Genomic DNA, 23,596 nt, shown 5'->3' with positions numbered 1-23,596 from the left:
CAACTCCTCCTCGTCGTCGTCGTCGTCGTCCTGCTCTAACTCTGTCCCCTCTGCTTCGCCCTCTCTCCACAGAGGAGAGCTCAGCCAGCCAGCTCCAAGGGGCGCATGCGCCAGGTTGCCGGCCAAGGCGCGCGCACCGCGGCTCGGCACAACACGGGCGGCGCAGGAACGGCCGACTTCCCTGGAGAAGGGAGTGAGCAGGCGCGGAGAGGCGGATGTGCAGATTCCAGAGGGGCGGGGCGGAGCGAGCGAGGGAGGGAGGCCCAGCTTATGGGGCAGCGGCCGGCGCCGAGGCTCGGAGGGTGGGCGGGCGAGTCGAGGAATGCTGTGGGTCTGAGGGGTGGGGGCGTGTAGAAGCTGGGTATCCCCCCCTCCCACCGCACCCAGGGATATCTTAACATAATGCGCCCTGGGGAGCCTTCCAGATGGAAAGGCATCAACAAAGCAGGTTTTAAGAAGGCGACTTTTTCCAACAGGTGTGGAGGGAAGCCGCGGGGGGGGGGGTGTGGATAAAACAACAGAGGAGGCTGAGCCACTGGTCAGAGTTCAAGCGATTCTGGTCCACGCTGAGGCTTTTTTGGTTGGCTTCGGCAGTGGTGTGATGGTAGAGAAGACCCCCCAAGCCCACCTGTTGTTGTTCCAGCATTATGTTCTTACATTGGCCTATCACCAGTGGCCCATGGGAAGGACGCAAACAGAGCATGACACTTGCCATTCCCACAAAGGCTGGGGACATAGTAAAAAGGGACCCCGACCATTTGGTCCAGTCGTGGCTGACTCAGGGGTTGCGGAGCTCATCTTGCTTTATTGGCCAAGGGAGCCGGCGTAAAGCTTCCAGGTCATGTGGCCAGCATGACTAAGCCGCTTCTGGCGAACCAGAGCAGCGCACGGAAACAGCGTTTACCTTCCTGCCGGAGCAGTACCTATTTATCTACTTGCACTTTGATGTGCTTTCGAACAGCTAGTTTGGCAGGAGCAGGGACCGAGCAATGGGAGCTCACCCCGTAGTGGGGATTCGACTGCCCTTCTGATCAGCAAGTCCTAGGCTCTGTGGTTTAACCCACAGCGCCACCCGCATCCCTGGCTGGGGACATACCATACATTTAAAGCACATCCACTGCCGGCTGCAAAGAGTTGTGGGAACTGCAGTTTACCCCTTTCAGAGCTACTATTCCCAGCACCCTTAAACAAGGGCTCCCAGGATCTGCGTTGTGGGTGGGTGTGCTTTAAATGGAATGTGCACCAGCCAAATCCATATAACAACAAATAACACTATCACAGTAAGCATTTTTTGACTAATGATGGTGGTGCCAAGTCAGGTTTTTTCTCAGCCCTGCTCCCACTTTGCATGCACTGAAGAGGACTGGAGGACTGAGATGGTTGCTTGCTATTTTTTGTCATTTTAGTGGGTCATAATAAATAATTGCTTTTGATGGCAGTTGAACCCTTAGCCAAGTATGTTAATCTAATCAACCACTTACAGGCTGGTTAGCTTGAAGTCTGTTCCATACAAACTAGTAGAAAGCATTGTTAAAGACAAAGTTGCCATGCATATAGAAGAACAAGTCTTGCTGAAGGAGAATCAGCATGGCTTCCGAAAGGGTAAATCCTATTACACTATTTGAGTGCCAACAAGCTCCTTGGGGAGTAAGGGCAGTATATTAATAGAATAAAAAAATAAAATAGATGTGGATGATCCAACCAACAATGCTGAGAGTAAGAGAAAACATGACAGGTGTATAAGATTATGTATGGTGTGGGGAAAAAATAGAGAGGGAAGGTTTTTCTACTGCTCTCATACAATTAGAATCAAGGTCCATCCAATGAAGTGGAATGTTTGAAAATTCAGGACAGAAAAAAGAATGGATGGCTTTAAATGAGGTTTAGCCAAATTTGGGGACAGGGCTATCAACTGTTACCAACCATTGTGGCAGTGTTTGACCTCTGCTGTTGGCGACAGTATGCCTCTGAGTTGCTGGGAATCATCACAAGTGTGCAGAGTACTGCTGCATTCTTGTGCTACTTACGGGCTTCCTCTAGACATCAGGCTGGCCGCTGTTAGAATGAAATGTTGAACTATTTTTTGTTTAGGCAAGCCTATCCAGATGCATAGGTGTTGACGTGTTTTAATATCTTTTGCTGTTAAGTTTTATTCTTTGTATATGTTTGGATTGGCAAATAGCAATCCTGGAGATGACATCATTGCCCCTGCCATGAAATAAGTGCCAGTGCCTTGTTGGCACCTGCTCCTGCTCCACTACACCACTGTTTTTGTAGGAACAGACAAAACATGGCAAACCCTCCAATAGTGAGTAGGCTTGATCTAGGTCCAACCTAGTGAAGTCAGCATGTGCATTGTCTCAGTACAGTATATCTTTTTCTAACAGAACTGAGTTGTGATACTTGGATTTTATGTTGGTGCTCTGTGGATAAGGACACCAAATGTGTCTGGGAAGCTCTTGATGTCTGGAAGATGTTACCCAGACTGAACATGAACTGAACAGGAGAAAAATAGCCACTTATGCTAAGCAGGTGAATTTCTATAATGAAAGCTGGAAGTGCCTTATTTTCAATTTTTTGCTGCTGGCATAGGCTTCTTGCAGCTTGATGATCAAGGGCTTGCAGCTTAATGATCTTCTACCCATCTTTAACAGTAATGCTTTTTTAAACCTTGAAGTTCTTATGTACAGCTATTAAACGTACAGGAAGACTGGTCCTGCGTTTCCTTATTTTCCCCTCTGTGTCTTTTATACAGTTCCACACAATTCTTCATATATGTGTCTTTGCAGAGCACTTTTGGGTGCAGTTTCTAGAGCTCTCTGCTCACAGAACTGTTCTTTCCATTTTTCTCTTGACACTTTTGAATTATTATTTATTATTTTATTATTTATTAATTTGCATACTGCCCATAAATCTCAGGACAGTTCACAAGATAAAACTTATGTGCATCTCTCATTTTTCTTCTGTCATGGCAACAGGGAATGTAATCTGAAATTTTCTGTAGAATTTGGAATTTTGTGGCATTTCTATTTCACTATGTATTTCATTCAGTTCAATTGATACCCCACCCTTCCTCCCTAAGGAGCCCAGGGATTGTAACACTCAACTAATGTTAGTGAGAAAGTACTTGCCCTTTCAGAAACTCTGTGAATTTTTCTCTAGAGATTTATTCTATTTTTCCCCCCTTAAGAGAGAGCTCTTCCCTTTTCCTCATTTAGTTTAAGCAGGCACTGTCCTCATTTTTAGTTTGTGCAAGTTCTTCTCGGTCTTTAAATTCTGGAGTCCTTTAAAATATGCTTTTCCAATGGCAAATTCACCACCACTGCTCATAATCAATGCCCACATTATTAAAACCCACTAAGTATGCACACCACAATTGTTCCTTGAGGCTTTGGGTGTCATGATGGGAAAGCGTTTGGCTGCCCTGATTTCAGACTGACCTGTGAAACCCCAGGCACTGCCTTCATGGCTGCTTGAAAACTAACTCAACTTCTGCCTTCATAATACCTGCTGTCACAGGTTCAGTTTTAACCTCATCCCCAAGAATGACAGAGAACACAGGACTGTTTAACTAACATTATGTATTACACTGCTTTATAAGAAGAAGAAGAATAAACTGGTACTCACTATGAAGTTGTTACAGTAAGCGACACACTTTTAACATTTTGGGGACCCTTTAGTATCCCCAGAAAAAAGCACTGTTTTAGCTTCAAGATCACCTCAAATGCGTTCTTTATTGACTTCTTGATATGCCCAATATATGTACCATTTTTCAGACATGCATTCTGATTTTAATCAGCCTCTGCCAGAAATTCCTTCTTAATCAGAACTGGGGAGCCTGTGGCCTCCCATAGGTTTAATTCCAAATTCCATAAACCCTGGCCAGCACGGTGAGTAGTCAGGAATTATGCAAGTTCAGCATTCATAGGAGGGCCTCAGCCTCTCCATTCAGGTTCTAGATACTAAAACATGGTTGTTAGCTGTACAAACTGCTCATACCCCCCGTTCACCCAATGGCACCTCCAGCACTGCAGCTTCAGTGGTACAGACATCCTGTAGCCCCAGTATATCTGATTTTGGGGCCACAATGGTACCTGTAGTCACTCAAATGGCTGTTTATGATGCCTTCTTTGGCACTGGTCGCATAACTACCAAACCACCTCACACTGGTTAGCATGCCTCTTTAGTAATGTCCTAGATATCAACCCTGGGTATGAAGAGGATAAACCTTCAAGATATCTGATGATGTGGACTCCAGTTCACAAAAGCTTTTGTCATAATACATCTTTAAAGTGCCCCAAGGGAGTTTCGCTTTCAGCTATTATCCAAAAGCCTAAAACTGGGCTCAAGCTTTATAAAAACAAATGAGTTAATGCATGTAATTTCTGCTCCTTCCTAGTGTAGAAAAGTCCAACAAAATCACCAACTGAAATTGGTGAGAAAACATACCACACCAAAGAGGAAAAATCAATTGGGTGAGAAGTGGGGGGGGGGGCTGGTTGCAAGGGGGGGGGATTCTTTGGCCAGTTTTTAAAAGTTTTTAAAAGAAAGAATACTGGTCTTTTTACATTCCTGAGATTAAAATCCAATATAAAAGGCATGCTTATTTTGAAAAGTGATTATATGGTTGAGTGGTTTATTCTAGATTTAATAAATTGTTCTCAGCCAGGCTGAAAATCTTGTTCGTTAAGCTGCATTCCTTACATACCATATTAAAAGTGAAATACATAATGAACTGTACACCTTGAGAATGTTCTCCTCTTTTGAATCCTTGTTCAAATGACTTATGTTCAGAGATGTGGAAGCGTTTATGTCTCATGTGCTCTCATTTTTATTGATCGTTTTACAAAATGAACAAGCTCTCCCCTCACTTTCAAGATTCTGGATTCATTCACCAGCCCCTTTGCTCACAATGCTAATGCTACAGCAGAAGAATAACGCTGCCCGGGATCTCATTTGTACCAATTTCAATCTTCCTTCCTTCACTCAGCTCCTTTTGTTGGTTGTCTTGGTCATCCATGCATTTTTTTTTAATTTTTTTACTTTAGTCTTACCTGCTCCCCGGTGCCTATCTGGTATCTCCAATTTCTATCCATGTTATCTGCTATCATCACCTTCCTGCTCTCATTTCTCTTGTTCCTGATCTCCTGCTCCTTCAGAGAAAGCAGTTGCTTTTCTTTCTCCTTCCCTTCCTTTAGCATCTTGCTCTCATTGAAATCTGGCATTCCCCTCTGATGGCACTGCTGCCATTTGCCAGTCTTTTTCTCCCACACACCTCAGGCCAACACCCAGAGTAGTATACTTGGTCTTCTTGTCAAAACCTGCCAGACAGTTCTAATCTCTGAAGGTTTTCTCAGAATCTGTTCCCTTCTATCTCTCCATTTGCTTTGTTGTTTCTAATTCCCATCCCACTCCTTTAAATGCAAAGTCAGATCTTGATATTTTTTTTCTTGCTTTTGACATTTCCAATCTTGCTGACTTTCTTACCCAATATTCTCACCTCCAGTTCTGGACCATCTCCTCCCTCTGCCACCCTTTCCTCTTACCCTCTTCCAACTTACCACACTCTGTATATTTCCTTCTTTCACCACAACGTAATTTATTTCAACATTTCAGTTATGGATTAATTTTATACCCACTTCTTCAGTGTTGCTACAGCCATGGCAGTGCACACTGACTCAGTCCTTCATGTAACCTGAGGTCTATTTTGCTTCTCAAAAGCATTGTTCCACCCCACCTCATCTTACTTGCCATTACCACCTTAATTTCACTACCTTATACCTATTAACAAATAAAAACTTTGAACAACTCAGTGCTTCTCATCAGCATTAATCCTCCTACGCCACTGAAGTTTCTTCTGCTCCCCAGCTCAGGATTCAGTGTGCATTAGTGAACTGTGGAAACCATTCTGGCATTGGCAATCTTCTAAAAATTTTGCCACGGAATGGTTTTAATAGCACTCTGTCAGCCTGTAGCTATCAGGCTACAATATATGCAGATGCAGTCTCCTCAAAAAACCTTGCACATCATAATAATTACACACAAGCACGCACGCACGCACACACACACATCTATTTAACTTCCCCAATAACATGTTCATACTACATGTCCTAGTTCTCTTCAAATTCCGTTGCAATCCACCTAGACCCTAAACACCTTCTAGCCAAACACACTTTTTAAATTGTAAGGTAAAGGTACCCCTGCCCATACGGGCCAGTCTTGACAGACTCTAGGGTTGTGCGCCCATCTCACTTAAGAGGCCGGGGGCCAGCGCTGTCCGGAGACACTTCCGGGTCACGTGGCCAGCGTGACGAAGCTGCTCTGGCGAGCTGGCACCAGCGCAGCACACGGAAACGCCGTTTACCTTCCCGCTATAAAGCGGTACCTATTTATCTACTTGCACTTAGGGGTGCTTTCGAACTGCTAGGTGGGCAGGAGCTGGGACCAAAAGATTCGAACCGCCGACCATATGATTGGCAAGTCCGAGGCACTGAGGTTTTACCCACAGCGCCACCCGCGTCTTTTAAACTGTAACATCTAGTATAGTTTAGCTTCCACAAAATATTATCTATGATTGGCTAATACAAAAATTAAAAATTCAGGTCTTAAAATAGGAGTTTATGCTTTTATATGTCCATTTTAGACTTCAGTTTTGGTGGGTTTTACTGACAAAAGCCTGATAATTCTACAAGCACTTCATTCTTTCCCGGTGCACATCCATTTAGTACCTTCCCTTCTGCAGCGATAGCACTGTCATTCCAACCTTCTTCTGCTAATTATAACTAGGATGCTTCCAGCGTTTTTCAGCTATCTTCCGGTGTTTTATTACATTTTTGTAAGTAATGTATTTTATTAAAATATTACATTATAGGTGAAAACCAGTATGCATGTTTTATAAATATAAATGACATTCGGTCAGGCTAATACCTGCACCACTTCACTTTAGGATGGAACACGACATAAAGGTATTTCCCCCAGTGCTCTAAGTTCCAAGACTTTGTTGCTATGAAGTTACAGCGCTCCCTTGCTTCATGTTACTACGTCCACTTTTCCAAGTGCCACGCTGAATGCAGCTGCTCAAGTATCTCAAGCACAAAGTGACTGGTGTCCTTGACGTTACTTCTGATATGCGAGTCCCCACTTGTATGCAGTTCAAGCCCTGGTGGTTGGAATAGCTGGCACCTTTATTTACTGTTCTTAGAAGGCTACCATAGGATAGAGAGCCTTGTGGATTTCTTTAAGAGGCCCACTACCAGTTCTACATAATAGTTCAAGCATTAATATGCCAGTTTTGGGTCCTTTTAAAAACCATGGGAGCAAACCAATAAACCTTTCAGGAAGAAAAATACTGCAGCAAACACTAAAAAGACAATGGAACACCCTTTTGCAAGCTTTTCTAAACCCCGGACACAGATTCCTTCCCCCTTTTTTGTTTGAAAGGAAAAAGGCAAACTGTCCCCAAACATCATGCAATCTTCTCCACAATTCATTTTACATTAGGACAGTTCATGCTGTCAGTGCACTTGCCTTCAAGTTCTCTGATGATCTTAGACAAGCCACAATCTCTCACTTTACTGAAAACATGTTAAGAAAGTTTAAATACCAGCTTAACATTCAACTGGCTAAATATGTTCCTGTTCTGAATGTGAAGTCTGATTTCAAATAAATGTTAATGTGACATCTTCAAATCTCACTGCTTTCGTCTGTTTGCTGCTGCTACAAAGACAAAAAAACCCCCAAAGCAAATTGAAATAAGAAACAGTACTACTAAGTCTACACACTGGCTGTGTTCACAAATCATGCTTTAGTGAAATAAGCATGGAGTAGGGAGAAGCCACAGCAAGCCTTGGGCTCACACACTCCCCCATCTCTTTCTTCCTTCTGCGGCTAGGTTCACAACTTTGGCAAAGCTTACTTTCAGTTTCCTCGAACCCCAGCATGTCATGCTACCTAGACCACAAATGATGGTTAGTTTGAACAAGCTACCTTAATAACCCACAGTTCTAAGTTGGCTTGTTCAACAACTGACCATATGCAGCAGGAATAAATAATAATGCATGACCAGCACAACACAATAAGCAGTTGTTTAGGGAAACTGAAAGATTTGTGGAGTGAGGAGGCAATGATGAAAAGGGGAGCATGTGAACAAGGCTCAATGTGACATTGTCCTGTCCCTTCGCATCTCAAAAAAATGTGATGTATCATTATGTGTGAATGCAAATATTTTTAGCTATCACACTAAACTTCAAACCCAACTGCTTCCTAATTTCAAAAGAAACTGAAAGCAACACAAGCATGTAATTCAGTTTAGAGCAAACCAATGATCTTGAATGAAGTCCTCCTCTTTCCATTAAGAATCAAGAGTGCAGCATCTATATTTAAACAAATTTTATTAACATCGTCAAGCAGTGATTAACATTCACATCTATTGTCACATCATACAAATGTAAATACAAAATTACTACATTACAATATATATTCTCTGCATGATCCAAAATATTTGGTGGCCCCAAAAAACTCTTTAGAATTCAGCAGCTTATCAAAAATCAAAACCATATTCTATTTAGAATGAAGTTGTGTTAGCAGAGGCAGACAGGAAAAATCAACTCAATACAGCTTTAGAGGTTGTGGAAGGATATGTTTGAAGGGAATATTCTAACATACAGAAAACACATTCAATTTAAAGCTTTCAAGCATAACTCATACAACCTAAGTTGTCAGCAGAAAGATCTGGCTACTTCAACTATTGTTAGTACATCCAACTCTTTAACAATTAATTTTAGGACAGGTAGGAGTTAATTGAGAGAACTTTTGATTATGTTTTTTCCCCCCAGAGGGGGGCATGGAGAAGAAAGAGTGCCCTTAAGTTTTGGAAAGAGTGCCCTCAAAAATTAGCCAAGGATTTGTAGCTTTCTTGCACATCCAAAAGAGACCTCCATTCTTAAATGAACTGACATGTAAAGGTGTGGCATGCGTGGCAGGTAACATACTGTGAGCCCTGAAACAGATTTGCAAAGTAACGGTTTTGCGTAAGAAGTGCATTTGTCCAGCAAAACTAAACTAAACTAACCATTAGTTTCCCTGTCATGCACACACAGATCTAAGTATCTTTTAGTTTATTCTCTTAGTGAATAAAAGCTGCAATGTATGCCCTTATTAAAGTTTTATTCAGGACAGTCCAACCCTCATTTGCTCTGACAAGTAGAAAGAGCAAAACTGGGCTATGGACACAGTTCTGAAATGAAGTTATCTGAAACTGAGTGCAGTGTTGAGTAGAACTGTATTAATATGTAAAGATTATTTATATTTTCATTTCAACATTAAAGTATCCCAGACAGCCAAATGCTTACACAGTACATAATAAATTCATATGCAAACAGCAACATTATCTTACAAGATTACTGCTTGGTATTCAGTAGCTCACAACAGCAGTCTGCTCTCTGCTGAAGTTAACTGCTTAGTACTGCATTAAGAAGTGTTATTCTTTTGACTCTACATACTACGCTAAAAAGGTCTAGGCATCTACACAAGAAAAATATATCAGAAGGATTTATGCCAAGTTATAATTAATTTTAAAAATCAGGAACTTAACCTTTGCACTGCACAATATGAAGCACTCTTTATGCTGATTTTTAGGTGCTATTCTGCGCAGGTGCATTCTTCTCTTAAGAAGAATGTTACAAATCTCTGTTAATACATTCAATATGAATAAAATAGGTGACTTATATTGAAGCACAGTCATTGCTGTTCCACAGTAAGTTAATTTAGATACGAGAGTTTAAGACATTAGGCAGTTCCTATATGAAAGACAAATTGGAACACTTAAGACACATTAGAAGCCTCTAGTTGAACAAAATGGGTAGAAGAGTATTTTACCTGAGATAAAACTAGTATGAATATTTCTTATCCAAACAGCAACATAGGTTTCAGCTTTGGAAATCCTCTTACAAGTAGTATAAATCTAAATTACACAATATTTATGTAGCTTAAGTAATTCATGCTAATGCTAAATAAAAATTCAGAATTATCACAGTGTGTATCAATAGTGTTTATTACAAAACTAAAATTACTTTATGTTTCTTTTTAAAAAATCCCATTGGCTATGTATTTGAAAACATTATTCTATGCATGTTGCCATGACTGCACCCTTTTATGGCTGCTATCCTCAGCATACTTACCTGGAAGCAAGTCCCATTTAAAGGAATAGAATTTGCTTCACTGTAAACATGCCGAAGCATCAGGGTGCAAAAGGTAGGATCTACATCTTATAACTGATGTCTACACACCAATTTAGAAAACAAATCAAGCTTAAAAAAACTTACAAAATGTATCCATTCCCCTTAGATTTAAAGAAATGAAATGAACATTAAGATACTTCTTTCCCTTAATAGTTAAAGTGTACCACTAGAAAACCCTATAATATTAGACAAGTTTAACTGCAAAAGAGATGCATTTAAAATGTTTTAAAATACACTTTCTGTTACCAACTTAGGTTGATCAGCAGCTTTATTCACTGTTAGAATCCTTCAAAGCAAGGGGGCCTTAGACATGAAAACAAAGGCATATATAAAAACAGTAAACACTGACCTCCTGAGGTTCCTACAACAAAAATATTCAAGTAGAAAATCTACATCACTTAGCAGCGGCTATTTCTGTAGTTTCACACACTAAGCACTTTATTCACTGTGTAAGGAGCAGATTTAGTAAGCCGTGCTTGTAGCATGCCAAGAGGCAGAGAACACTGGAATGTAACAAAGACAAACTCACAAGTCTACCAGTATCAACATTCAGTCAACATTCAAATAACTGTCAAGACTACATGAAAAGATGCTTTATATATCCCATGATGCAATATAGTTGAATTACAATTGTTAGTGTTGTATCAGAGCTCTCCTCATCTCAAATTCTAACCCAAGTGGTTTCTGCAAATATGCTATACTTTACTCAGAATGAATATGTTTTGGTTTGCTATGAACTTAATAACAATAATTATCATTTTAACCACAATATTGCTTTCTTGTTTGTTACTTTTCTGCCTGATCAACTAAGTCACAGTAGAACAGTCACTTCCTTCTACATTAACCCATGTAATAAAATTATATATATATATATGTATATATATTTATGTAAGTGGCTACTTAACAGTTCAACTTCACAAGGGTAAAACAAATTAAGTTTGTTTTAGAGAATTCCATATAGAAATTTTGGGCTAATGCTCTGTCTTTAGAAAGATTAATGCAAACCCTTGTCTAAGGCAAGTTTCACCCTAAATAAATTTTCAGATTTCCTTTCTTAGGAATTGATGATTGGAAAAGCTACAACTACAGTTTTCATCCAAAAGAAAAGTTGTAGCTACTGACACAGCAAGTTAATTTTAAAGTAGATCACCACATGCAGTTTTATTCCAGTAGATTTCAAGACCTAGTAGCATTAATTCCATTCTTCATAGGCTTTCATATAGGACATGTATTAAAAAGGTCATTTTCAAGCATGTTTAATCCACTCAAATTTGTAAAGAAAAAAAAAGAGAGGAATGTGTAAGATTTATGCATGCTACCGTGCATCAAACAAAAATTTGAAGCCAGATTTCTTTAATTCACTCACACAAGATTGAACGTCAGTGCAATGGCTAAATCATCCAACAACCTTTATAAGAACCAAATCATGCAAAGTCAGACCCTGCAAAAACAGTTTTCCAGTAGTTGTTTTTGCAATGCAAAGATGAGAAGCAAAAATGTAAGGCGGCTGTTATGGCTTTTTTTTCTTTTGCTTTTTTTTGCACAGATTAATTTTGCAGCACTTAAGGGAAAATGGAAACGTGTGGCTTTTGCCTCCGACCAGCAGAGCTATTGTCTCTCCATTTTTCCTTTATCATCATGGGATATTCTTTATGCAATCTAAATTAATCACAACTTCCATTTTTTTTTTTTAATAGTAACAGAAGATCAAGTGTACCAGTTAGGTTTTCACATTCACAGTACGTAAGAAAATACACATGGAAAGAAAAGTAAAGGGTTAACTTAACAAGGATTTATTCACAGGAATACAAGTGAGTAGAGGGGGTGGGGAAACAGAAAAGCTAAAAACAAATGAAATGAAGAGGATCCAAACCAACTTTCACTCTGTAGCTTTTAACTTGCACCATTGTGTCCTCTCTAGGATACAAAGGGCCACCAACATGCGCCAATACAGTGTAGATACCCTGCTTTACATCCACCAAATTATGCATCTCTTAAGATCATACTTTGCGGAGGAGAAAATCATAGAAAGGTAATACGTTGGGTGGGAATAAACACTGAAATGTAGCAATCATGTTATCAGTTTTCTACCATTGTCTTTACGTGCCAACTAACATTTATGTAGCCTTTAAACAGGTCTTACCATGTTAAGTCATTTTTAGGTTTGATAAAAATCACTAGTATAACCATGCAGAAAGCACATTACACTGACAGCACAGAGGCAATACTTTGCACAGCTATATCAGCTTTCCACATTGTGCAGGTTACACAATACAATATCAATCTTAATCCTAACAGATCCTAAAAAGATATTTTGAGGCCTAATTGTCACTACAGTATTTCATACCTATATTACTAAGAAAAAATAAAATCCACAGAATCATAAAGGAATTTTAAACGCAGGGCTATACTGAATTGGTAAACTGCAACACAAAACTGGCGCAACATAAGTAAATGTATACCACTCTCACCCTTTGATGCAAGCATGCTACTTTCCCACTAAAAATACGCTTGATCACTATGATCCAAAATGCATGCCTGAACCTTAAACGGCACATTAAGAATTATGCCTTACTCTAGAAATTAAATCTAATGAAGTACAACCATCAAATCATATCCACTACCCTTTGAAGTTTCAATGTTTTTTTAAAAAAAGGTTCACCTTTCTTCTCTAATGCCCCTCCCCCCACCCAAAAAAATGAAAAGGAGTGACTCATTTGGCATCTTGCAGGTTGCTTCATTTTGTTCAAGTTAACCTTTATTACTTTATTATGGGGTTATTTAAATTTGTACGCTGCAAGTGCCTGCTCCTAATACAGGCAGCAAGCTTTATTTTAACTGTACTAACTTCATTTGTTTAGTTCTTCATTAACATGCAACACCTAGGAATCCCATCAAGATGAAACAATGCAGAAACCCCTTATTACGACACACCTTTTGCTCTCTGCAATTGCTACCCTTCGGTTTCCCTTATAGTGTCCACACAGTGTATTTCCTCTTTACATATCTCTATGGTTCAATTTTATAGTTTTCATTTTGGTACAGTTCCCCATAATATTGCAGAATGTGCTGTTGTAAATATATATATATATATATATATTGAGCTTCTTCACATCCAGTGCAGAGTTGTAACAGGAGACAGACTTCCACCCACAAAAGCTCCAGATGTTAAAACATTTCCCAACATCGGCTTAATACAGTGACGGCAACACCTCCCTCCCGCCCCTCCCAGTAGGCTTGGGATTGTACTGTATTCCCTACTGGTTTACCCTTCCCCCCAGTAAAGGGTAACATTTTTTTCCCTGGGTGTCGAGGCTCCCTCCCAGTCTTCCAGACTGAAGGACCTGAAAGAAGCAAGCAAGTCACAGATTTAGTGTTCGGAAACAAGTGTTTTAAAATAATGTTATCACAAAATACACCACGATCTGAATACATAGTCAAAAATGCAAAGTGATTAAGTTAAAAACATAAGAAGCTGCCTTATGCAGAGACAAACCTTCAGGGTCTATCTATCCATCTCAGTACTGCCTACACCAACTGACAGCCATTCACAAGCGTTTCAGCCAAGGGCCATTCCCAAACATCTGGAGATGCTGAGGATTGAATTTGGGACCTTCTGCATACACTAAGCCAGCCTTCCTCAACCTTGGCCCTCCAGATGTTTTGAGACTACAATTCCCATAATCCCTGACCACTGGTCCTGCTAGCTAGGGATCATGGGAGTTGTAGGCCAAAACATCCAGAGGGTTGAGGTTGAGGAAGCCTGCACTAAGCTATGGCCCTTCCCCAATGTGAACCTCCAAGAGAAAGTCACAGCAGTACTAATATATTTAGAGTGATGTTCCATTTCCTTGCCTTCAACTTTCTTTTTATTAGCAAAAGACAAGCAGTTTTCGCAGGTGGTACTCTCCTCTTTCTACTCCAAAGCCAGCTGAATTAACGAAAGAAATCTCAGCAGAGAAACCATGCCGAGGCTGGATGGCCATCCACCATGGATGCTGTAGTTGAGATTCCTATATTGAAGGAGGCTGGACTAGATGACCCTCAAGGGGGGGGGGTACCTTCCAACTCTATGGTTCTATGCTCCTGAAGTAGATTCTTCTACATACTTTAAGTCATTCTGGGTTTAAAACATCACCTATGATGTTTTACTGGAAGCTCATACCATTGTGATGTTTATCCCAGACAAGCAACTGACAAAACCTCTAGCAGGATAGTTATAAAGCTATATGCAGAACTACTAGAATTAAGGTATCAGATATATTTCCCTCTATTTCAGCCCCTGCCAACAGACAGGGGGCAAATTCCATGCGATATGGATAAACGGTCACCCTGCTATCAATGATTGTATGTGAAGATGCCATAAATTTATTTCCTTGCTTGCGGCAAACAACCCTTCCTCACTTGGCAACAGTCCCTGTCCTTCCTGCAAAAGCCTTGATCTTCACCCCAAGTTCTCCAAGGAGTAAATGAGGGGTGTGGCTTCTCTTCCATGAGGTGGGACTTTGCAGGAAGAACCAGTAACCCTTCAGAAGAGACCATGGAAGAGGACAAGTAATGACCATTAATGGTTGGCAGTTTCATCTCTGCAACTCTTACACTTTATATATGAAGGCTGCTTTGTACCCATGCAAGGGTACGGCGGGTTCCATAAGGTAATTTTAAAAAATGTGAAGTCAACAAAAAAAGCTTGCAGAAGAGAAGCTAGCTATAGGCTTAGCTTAGCTGAATAAAGAGAATGCTACTGCAGCAGTTTATGGCCTTTGGCATGTTTCCATGAGAAGGAATTAACCTGGGGAACCTCCAACCCACAGGCCAGATTTGGCCTCTCAGTCTTCCCCATTTGACCCATGAGGCTATTTTGGTCAAGCCATGCTCACCTACCCTGCACCTGACATCAATGTGGAGCAGGCAAGGGTGGGGGCTCGGCCAAAAGGGGCTTTGCAGGCATGGTGATCGGCAGTGCCTGCAAAGCCCCTTGCACACCTTCCAAAGTGCTCACCAACCGGCTGGTTCTTGGGAGCTTCTGAAACTTTGAATAAAAGAAGATTGTACACCTGTGCATCAGCTGAGAACTTGGGGTGGCCAATCCTGTTTGCTATAGGTGCTGAAGGGACCTGCACCTGCTCCATTTGGCTGCACTTGGAGGTGCTGACTTTGGGACTTCAAAGCACCAAATCATTTGCAATGCTAGGTGATGTGTCCAATTTGGCCTGCAAGTAGTAGTGATTGGTGGGGCAGTACAGCGATGCTCACTTGCCTTCACCAGCCATTGCTGCCAATTACAGAGAGAGGCAAGGTGCAGGTGACTCATTGAGGCAGTAGGGTTGTCAAGATTAGCTGCCCTGTTGTGCCCACACTATGCTGAGCTCCCCACTTCTCCCTCTCAGAAACTGACAGCAACACTTGGGTGTTTGGAAGGCAGACGAGCAACGCCATTCTGATAAGTGGGGCCAAAAAGGTTCCCAGCCCTGGAGTAAATAAACAGACAAAATCTACTAAATGAGTCTCCTCCATTAGCTGTTGCTAAATAGGGGAAGAGTTGTGGTTATTTGAGGGAGGTTAAAACTTCAGCTTATCCACCAGTCAACATACACAATACAGAACAGTTCATGCACTGGAAAAAGGGAGGAGCTTTGAAAGTCAACCCAGCTTACCCCTCATTATGGTACTGCAGCTTGAATACTTTAGGTTAAACTCCATAGTAAGCTGCAAGGCGTTCTTTTAAGGGAACAGGAAACTGGTCAGAGAAACGCCTCCAATTTTCATCTCCAACTTGATTTTTAAATCCATGAAGGATCTAAAGGGGAGCAGAAAGTTAAATGTTTTCTTCAAAGAGCAACTGAATTAAAAGCCTTAGAAGAGTGACCATCTGATAACAGAAAAACTAGGTGCACATTGATAATGGTTACAGTGTTTGCAAAAGGTCACATACTAGATCCAAAACTTGTTTTTTAAAAAAATGAGTTCTATTTGTGCCACAAATTTATGTGATTTACTATCTTCCTTCCATCAAAAAGCCCTAGATTCTAGGCATATATTCATCTCTTCTTGCACACACATTCCATTCTCCAGCTGTTTTACTTAGAAAAGATCAAGGGGGGCAGCGATGGAACTGTGTGTGTTAACAATTCTTAGTTTCTGGAAGGAGTTATCAGGCTGTTGGACATCATAATGAGTTCACCACTAACTATGAATGCTCAGATAGAAATACTGTAGAGCAATTTTTCAGAACACCAGAGTAGGCTACCTTCTTTTTGTGCCACTTTAAGTACACTCTAACTTCACATGTTCTAATAATACAGCCCCATGAAACAAAAAATGTGAAATAACTCATTACCTTACAGAACATGTCTCGAAGATCATCTTTTGGGCTAATCCATGATGCAACAGCATCACAAAAAAATATAAAGTCCTGCAAATGTTTTCAAAATGTGCAAATTAGAGATGAGTACTTATAAATGGACAGATTCTGCACAGAAATATCAATGTAATTAAATTCTAGGGACCTATCGGCACTATACATTTAAAGTGCTATTATACCATTTAAATCGCCCTGGCTTCTCTCCCACAGAATCCTGGGAACTGCAGTTTGTGAAGAGTGCTGAGAACTACAATTCCCTGTTTAACCACTCAGAGAATTTTAACTCTGTGAGGGGACCAGGAGCCTCCTTACAACTCTCAGAACCCGTAACAAACTAGTTTTGATGATTATTTGGAGGAAGTCATGACTTTAAAGTGGTATGATACTGCTTTAAAAGTATAGTGCAGATGAGGCCTAGATCTACATTTTATAGTTTCTCCATCAAACATTTTATTATATACAATAAAAATTCTGAAGCCTTTTGCACCTATGTCAAATTCCTTCTCCTGTATGCTTTTTAGAGGGAACAGCAGCAATGATTTCAATAACAAATCTGTGATCTGTATAAGCATTCAAATGGGTGGCTGGGCTCCAGACAGGAACTCCAAGAACTTCATGTGAATTGTGAAACACATGCAGGGGCTTGGGTCAGGAGAATGGAGTTAGTTAAGAAGGTTAAAATGATCAACTGTGAGAAATGTGCAGGGTTCCTCTTTGTAGCACTTGGTCTGGAAGCAAGTCCCACTGATGGTAAAAGAATAGGTAAGCAATAAATGTTTTTAGAACTGAACTTAGCATCTAGTTTGACCCCACTGGAGGAGGAAGCAGGAGTTTCACAATTTGAACTTCCACTGTTTCCACCACTTCTTAAAAAGCAGCTGTTGTGGGGGTAGGGGGGATATTTTGACCTCCCAAAAAAGGTTTCCTGAAGTTCTACCTTCTGCATCAAATTTATTCCTATTAGAAGCTGGTCTGAAGAATGCAAAACGTAAGATTTTAAATACTACAACCCCAGCTTTCTTGAGTTTTACTCATCATTCTAAAGAGAAAACAACACATCATCATATCACTAAATCACACTAACATTTTGAAGTGCCCATTTTCAATTCTGGTATTTGAAATAGTATATACTCAGACCAAGCCTTTAACAATGTATTTTGCAGTGACCAATCCACAATGAAACAGACCAACACTTGATGTTATTTGAAGCCAACTGGGGCGAACATGTATGTATGTATGTATGTGGCAACAAAGTGATAGAAATAAAGGTGCTGACAGTCACACTATCTAGTTCTTGCTTACAGGTATTCTAGTCTGCCAATAATCTAAGAACTGTTATTCAAAAAGGGATTTGAATACATGTCGGCCAAACAATACCTCAATAAAATAAAGACAGAGCAGAATTCCAGAAATTAATTTTTGCAAAACATTTATGCAGAGCCAAGAATACTATCTGCTTATCTAGGATATGACATAATCTTCAACTGAATGGAGATCTTATCCACTCTATGAAAGTACTTTGGGCAGTTTCTTATTTTTCCAAAATACAGCAATCTCAAAGTGGCTACCATAAGTAACAGAATTAAGAGGGGGTAGCTTCCTGAGGCATTTTGGAGAATCATTATTGGTTTGATCCAACACTATCTGAGTGCAGTTCTGCTCATGCAACAGGACCACCACTTTGCCTCCTTCAAAATTTGTTCTGGATAGTCTCCCAGTCCTTAAAACAGATTTTGGGTGTGTGCAAGTTACTGCAGTAGGGAGGAAAGGAAGGTGAAGTCCCACTGTGGAAGGAGAAGCCCCTTCAGTTTGTGTGTGAACACCACTGGTTTCATCCCATATGCAGAGTTTAAATCTGGTATCTAAATAAGATGATGTAACGTGGGGCAGAAAGTCAAATTTTAGACCACACGTCTGGCTTAAAAGGTCCTACCAATCTCTGGTCCTCACTTTTTAATGTCTCCCAGCATTGTTGCTACAGTACTTTGGGCAGTATGTGTCTTGATTTTTTCCTTGAAAAACACACCACCACCTCAATTCTTATCTGCAGCCAATGGGGCAATGTGTTCATCTAAGCCAATCAAGACCAAGACAAGACTTACTTGGACTACTCCACTTGGATTGACAGTGATCATGGTACAAATTCCACGGAATGCTGAATCTTTTTCTTCATTATCCCTTATGTTTCTGAGAGAGGTGCACCTATTAAAACAAAGAACAAAGGGTTAGATTAATCTCTGCATCCAACTTTAGCTGGTATTGTATTTGATGGAATAAGTGTCCCAATGAAGCTTAAGGACTATGCAGCACATGTCAGGTTTCTTACTTTGTACACTTTCAACCTGATTTGAAACCCATAGAATTAAACCCATAGAATAAAAGCATAGATGCCAGATCAGCCAATTTCAAATTCTTTCTTGTAGTGCACAAGTGACCTATATTCCATTAAATACCTCTATCTATTTTCTGCATTGTATCACTATTAGCTTTCATTGCTAATAGCAGCATATACTGCCACAGTATGAAGTCTGTCAAATACCAGGAACAGAACATCTCTCACTTGTTTACAGCAGCAAGCAAGCTATTTTGGTACAAGTTTATAAACATATATTTCAGACAGCAAGTCAAATCGCAAATGAGTTTGAAGTAATGTAATGCGATGTTTTAACGTTTTATGCTATTCGCATGCACGTAATCATACTGGTGGATTTTAAAAAATGCTTTTAATAATCAAGCTTTAACACATCAAGCATGTGACAATCTTATCCCATGCATTAATTAGTTGTTAGCCACAACATGAAATATATACATGACGGTACTGCTAAAAAAACTCACAAACCTGATAGGACAAGATTAGTCACATGGTTGGCAATGATTAAGAATAGTGATTTTTGTAACCAACTGAAAAGTATATCTAGAAGTGAGATAGAGAGAGGAAAGAAAGAAAGGAAGAAAGAAAGAAAGAAGAAAGTGAAGAAAAAATGAATAAAAAAAAGATTGAATAATACACACCAGGGTCTTATAAACTGCTGTAGCATGGGGGCCACCTCTTGAGGACAAACGTAACCAAGACGACCAATTGTTATTGCTAAGGTAACGCAATCACGGTTATACACCACCAAACGCCAACCAAGACATGAGCAAATGAGGGGGGAAGGAGAAAAATAAAGAAAAAACAACAAATAACTCAGAAACAGAAACCAACAGAACCTGTGTATGATAATAACATAAGATTTCACCAGTGCTGTTCATTACCACCCCTAAAAATAAGGGGTAGCAAATGTGGCATACTATTTGGAGGAGGGGGAAAGGAATTAAGCGAATGAGAGAACACCAAAAGCACAAATTAAAATCCAAATGCTCAGTCTAAATAATATGGTTCAAACCGTGACGCTATTTAATCAAAAGGTATTTTGAGTCACCTTTAGTAACAAGTCACTGTTATTTATTACACTGAGTTGCTAGCCCATCTCTCAGGGTTAAAAACCCACAGCTACTTGGCTTCCTTGAAAGAATACTATTTGTAATTAAAATTTAAATGGCAGGTCTTAATTTTAAAATCAAAGTAACACAAACTTTTGAAATTTACGATTTTCCAGGGGAAAAACGGCATTCTATTCATAACGCTCAAAAAATTCTTTTAAAGATAAAAGCTAAATTCAGCAGGAATCAGGGGTTGTATCTGTATTAGCTTTTCATTACAAGATAAGGCAGCTTTTAATTTTATTATCTAACGATTCAACAATTGCCAGAATTAATCTCTGGAGTCAAAGATCCTGCATAAATATGAAGGGATCTGTTCAGTGTGAACTGATCTGTCAGGCACCTGGCCGTTCATGTGAAGAGGCTGCTTGGACAGTGACCCTGTGTGGCTTTAATGGTGTTCTCTCAACTCGCAGAGTAATTCTTCAGAAAAGGGAGAGTGTGGGTATGTTTAAGGATTATTTGAAGCAAACTACATGAATACTAAAATCCAGCAGATTCATATGAAGCAGAGAAGCCTATGCTTAAAAGACATTGTGCAACACTCCAGAACAGGCATTTGTGAACAATCTCATGAACACATGCAATAAAGCAGATGATGCTCTTTTCACTATGAGATTTGGTGTAGGATATACCAACACTATAAAATGGAATCACAATTAATATGGCTAAAAGAAAATTTTTGGCTTTGTTTTCCAATTATTTATTGTGCTATACATGAATCAGCCTCTAATATTAACAATTCCTATCCTACCATTAACTAGGGATGTTATAGTAGTGGATTTCCTGTGTCAGCAAGGGACTGACCTACATGACCTTTGAGATCACTTCCAATGCTATGGGCTACAAGGTTTTCTGTATGATTTTGCCGCAACACTCATTCAATTCCCATTAGAATTATATTCCCATTATTTAGAGAATAATGGAAATGATATACTGGTTGAGAATACAGAGTGGAATTTATTTTTGGCAAGTACTCTTACAGAGTTCATTTCTTAAGCAGCCATTCAACATAAGAAGTCAATTAGGAAAAGCACTATAATGTTAAAAGGTGCTAGTTTTGGTAGATCGATGGTAGATCTGCATTGAGATTTCAAGAATGACAACATCCTACAGTATAGACCAGAATATCCCACAACAAACCTAAAGTACAACACATTCAACATTTATCTGTAGTATCAGCCTTTTGGGTATTTACAACTAATATTTAGAAGTTATGGTGAGGGATCAAATGTCTCTTAACTTCTGCACTGTGTAAAAAGCAAGCACTACAGGTAATGTACCAATGACCATAAAGAAAATGTATAGGTGTCACTCCCAGTTACTGCCAGGAGACTTCTTTGATCTAAAAGAGTTGTTCCACAAGACACATCATGTGTTTGCAAACGTACTGTGAATAGTGCAATACATAATGTGCCAAATTACCATGTAGCTTATCTTCCAGTTTAACATAAAATATACAGTTACAGTCTTTGCACTCATTGCTAGATATTTAACAAACATGCACAGAATATAACCTGACTCCCACCCACAGCCGTGAAGGCAATGGCCAAGTTATCAATGTCTAGACTGAAATTCTGGTAACCATTCATTTTCACTTCAGACTGTAACTATAAATCTGCATTCATAGGCTTAGTATCACCGGTATCAGATTACAGTGCAGACAGAGATGACAATTAGCATTTTTCAGAAAATGAAAAGCTCTTTTAAAAAAGAAAAAAAGAAACACACACAGAACATGCTTTCTACTAGCACAGAACAAGCCTCAAACTCAATTTTAAAGGGTCTTTTAATCTTCAACCAATCTGCAATTTCTAAGGTCTCCATTTAAGAGCATGCTATATTTAATAAACTATGTAACAAATTAGCAAGATATAGATAATATATGATAGTCAGCTACTCTTTTTTTAATAGCAGTTTGCTTGCATCCTCTTGCCGGCTATAGTTAGAAGGCTTCTGTAAATTAGCTATGTGCACAGAACACACATACAATTTATAAAAAAAGGATGTCAAATTCTATGCTACGTTTAAGTCCTTAATCAATAGCATCTGCTAATTGAAAATTAAATCTGTTTAATTTGACACTTAATTACAAGGCTGAGGTTTGCAACACCATCCAAACTGAGTTGCTTTTGCTTTAAAACTGATGCAGTTTACCTACGACTCTCTGAATAGTCTGGTTTACAAACAGACACCTGCATAACTTCATTCACTGCAAAGAGTTCAGTTGTAGGGTACCTGTGTTTTCTAACAAAGTCTTTGGTGTGTTGGGTCTGTTAATGATTTCTACAAGCTGGTGCAAGACCATAGGAATATAAGGCTGCATCTCTATACCTAGAAAGAAAGAAAAAACACATAAAACAGTTCATTAAAAACCTGAACATATGCTTTCATAACAAGTACATAAGTGCAACTGAACACCAGAATTTACAGCTAGTAAAAAATTTAATCTATACCATGCAAAATCCAAACTATAACTTTAAAGAAGCAAACCTTACCCATCTGAATAGAAATTTCTCCAATTGCCCACGTGGCATTGTTACAGACAGAAATGAACTCTGGGTTAAGGTTGGTTCCTAAAATTGGCATGAAGTCAGCTGAAAAGAACACAAGCCACACTGTTAAAACTCTCCCACAACTAGAACTTCACACAAATGTTCAGTTTCATGTAACTTCAGCAGAAAACCCATGTGAAGGACAATCACTTTTTCTTAGACAGAAACTCTTAATAGGCATAAGAAACTCCTGGTACAGCCCAATAAGGTTAAATTCAATTCCACTGCAAGCAAGGGACCTCAGCTACCAATTTGTGTGGGATGCAGATATAACCACAAGTGTTCAATGAAACAAAAAAAGCAGCTTTAGACATTTCCAACATTTTGAACAGGATCTTATGCTATAAAGTAAGCATGTGTTTACTAGGCACTGCCTAGCCAGAAACAAGGTCCTGGAGGAAAAGTTCTACATCAAACTTAGATGGCAATAATATATTCTCTTTTGTACCATAAACCTATTAGGAAAAAAAACAAAACTTTCAAAATTTCCCTTTACATATAGAAAGAGCATTTCTAGTCACAAGGATGCCATGCATGGACAAGACTCCATATTTGAAGAATTTGCCTTGCTAAGTCACATACCAATGCATGGCTTCACATGTTGAAAACATGCCTTTGTCAGATCGCCCAGCAAGGCAAAAGAACTCTGTCGTACCTCGGGCATTTTATCCTGAAAGAGAGAAACAGAAGTAAGTTTGTGTTTTTAAGCATTCTATTTCAAAAGTGAGGCAGCAGAAGGGGATTATTTGCCTCACCTGCATGCACTGGTACATGAGTGTCAGGATATTGCTCCGAGCCACTAGCTGTTCAATGTTGCCACCGAGTCCTTCAGCTAAACCACTAAGTAAATCAAGAGCCACAATCATGAAGTCGTTATCTGGAGCTTCGTACTGGTCTGGCTGAGCATTGTGCAACTATAATAAAAACACACAGTTGGACACTGCTTAAAAGGCTTA

At 39.6% G+C, this 23,596-nt stretch overlaps 1 protein-coding gene across 2 annotated transcripts in view; it reads right to left on the bottom strand.

Annotated features, from left to right (window-relative positions):
• Positions 1-12,008: 12,008 nt before the first annotated feature.
• TNPO1 (transportin 1) overlaps positions 12,009-23,596 on the bottom strand; it is a 33,104-nt gene continuing 21,516 nt past the window's right edge. Inside the window, exons 17-25 of one of the 2 annotated variants that reach the window (XM_083703195.1) lie at positions 23,396-23,554; positions 23,223-23,310; positions 22,584-22,682; positions 22,324-22,419; positions 19,615-19,690; positions 18,705-18,804; positions 16,579-16,653; positions 15,896-16,038; positions 12,009-13,582 (exon numbers count right to left, since the gene is read on the bottom strand). In XM_083703195.1, the coding sequence (XP_083559321.1) occupies positions 15,931-16,038; positions 16,579-16,653; positions 18,705-18,804; positions 19,615-19,690; positions 22,324-22,419; positions 22,584-22,682; positions 23,223-23,310; positions 23,396-23,554 (801 nt within the window). In that variant the 3' untranslated portion in view covers positions 12,009-13,582; positions 15,896-15,930. The remainder of the gene's footprint in view (positions 13,583-15,895; positions 16,039-16,578; positions 16,654-18,704; positions 18,805-19,614; positions 19,691-22,323; positions 22,420-22,583; positions 22,683-23,222; positions 23,311-23,395; positions 23,555-23,596) is intronic. The other variant, XR_014556282.1, reaches the window with a different exon arrangement.

This window comes from Podarcis gaigeae, assembly GCF_964106915.1.
Source record: "Podarcis gaigeae genome assembly, chromosome: 11".
Lineage (NCBI taxonomy): Eukaryota > Metazoa > Chordata > Lepidosauria > Squamata > Lacertidae > Podarcis > Podarcis gaigeae.
Note: the sequence above shows the minus strand (reverse complement) of the source record. Positions and strands in the feature narration are given on the sequence as shown.